The following is a 1579-nucleotide window of genomic DNA, read 5'->3' on the forward strand; positions in this document are numbered from 1 at the left end:
GGGGAAAACTGCAAGTTTGGTACCAGCTATTACCGTTTTTAACATTTTAGGGTAAGTCTTTTCAATCAACATCCTATGTATGTGTATGTTTGTATAATCGTACTGAGGATGCTGCTCTACAGTCTGCTCTCTCAGTTAACATTATGAATACTTTGCAGGTAATTTAAAATAACCACTTCAGACTTTATTGACTAATATATCATAATTTACTTAGTTTCCTGGTATTTGACCGATGTTGCTTCCAGTGTTTTACTCTTAAAAATAATGAAGCAGTTAACTTGTTTATAAAAACTACACAATTATTTCTGTGGAATAAAATTCTGAATCAAATGATAATTACATTTTCATGGTATTTGATACAATATTGTCAAACTATCACCCAAGAATTTTCTAGCAATTTATTTTCCCTGCAGTGGCGGATGAGTTTCCACAGGTGGGAAAACATTGGTTATTGTCATTAAATTCTTTAGCAATCTGATTGGAGAAAACAAAGTTTTAACTTTGTTTCAATATGCAGTTTTGGGATAAGTAATCAAGATGATATGGATCTATTTTAAAGGTAGCACTTACTTTGCCCAAGGTGTCCATGATGAATTTTCTGGTTTTCTTGGTGTCTTCTAGGGTATACCAGAGAGAACTTCACTTGTGGACTCTGCTCTTGTGCAAACAGGGCCAAGTACTTATAGTCTTTATACACTGAAACTCATTAAAAATCATTACACAATATGCGGGAACCAGAGAGGTGAAGTGATTGGCAAACGTGTGAAAGTAAAGGACAGAAAGAAATGTAAAGGAATCATTATGGAGGGGTTTGAGAGGGAGGATGCTAAATGAGGAGAGAAGTAGTTTGAAGGTAGCAATGGTGACTTAAAAGAAAGCATGACAGATATGAACAACCAAATAAGGTCAAGGGCAGAAATGCAACTGGGAGCAGAAAATCAAATCAATTAAACTTCAATAGGATTTTGCCTCTCTCTTATGTGAGTCAGTGCAGCATAGTGGTTAAAAGCATGGATACTAGCACTAACAGACCTGCATTCAAGTCTTTGTTTTGTCTTTTACCTGCTATGAAAGAAGGCAAGAAATCCAACCTCGCTGTGCTTCAGTTCCCCCCTCAGTAAGGTGAGGGTGATTATAGTGGTTCCTACCTCATAGGTTTGTTATAAGCACTAAGAGAGTTAACATCTGATAAATGTTTAGAACTGTGTCCAGCCCATAGCATGGCATGACTATTTGTTTTCCGTTATTACTATGATGTCTCTCAGCACACTGATTTCACTTTCTCACCACCAGCTTGCTTTTGCCAAATACGAGAAATATGGTCACAAAAAGACCATTTGATTCTTAAATCTAACAACTGCAACAAGACAGTTCAGGAGGTCTGTCTCTCATCTTAAGTAAAAAATGTAAGGAAGGCTCTCCTTGCTCATCTTCGATCAGGTGCTCACTCCTGGACCAATGACATCTAGCCAGAGTTGTGGGTTTGGGGTAGAATTTGGCAGCTACTGCCACAGCCAAGTTGATTCCCCGGAGCAGCTGAAGGTGGGTGGGGAAAATCACAGGGCAGGTTGGTTCCATT

The 1579-nt window shown here is 38.2% G+C and overlaps 1 protein-coding gene across 1 annotated transcript in view; it reads right to left on the reverse strand.

Moving 5' to 3' along the window:
- The window catches only part of LOC102244863 (alcohol dehydrogenase 1-like), a 16842-nt gene extending 16254 nt beyond the window's left edge, over positions 1 to 588 (reverse strand). The window contains 1 exon segment of the mRNA XM_014543159.1: positions 571 to 588. Coding sequence (XP_014398645.1) covers positions 571 to 588 — 18 coding nt within the window.
- Between the last annotated feature and the right edge of the window lie 991 nt (positions 589 to 1579).

The sequence above is a fragment of the Myotis brandtii genome, unplaced genomic scaffold (genome assembly GCF_000412655.1).
Source record: "Myotis brandtii unplaced genomic scaffold, ASM41265v1 scaffold1087, whole genome shotgun sequence".
In the NCBI taxonomy this organism is placed as follows: Eukaryota; Metazoa; Chordata; class Mammalia; order Chiroptera; family Vespertilionidae; genus Myotis; species Myotis brandtii.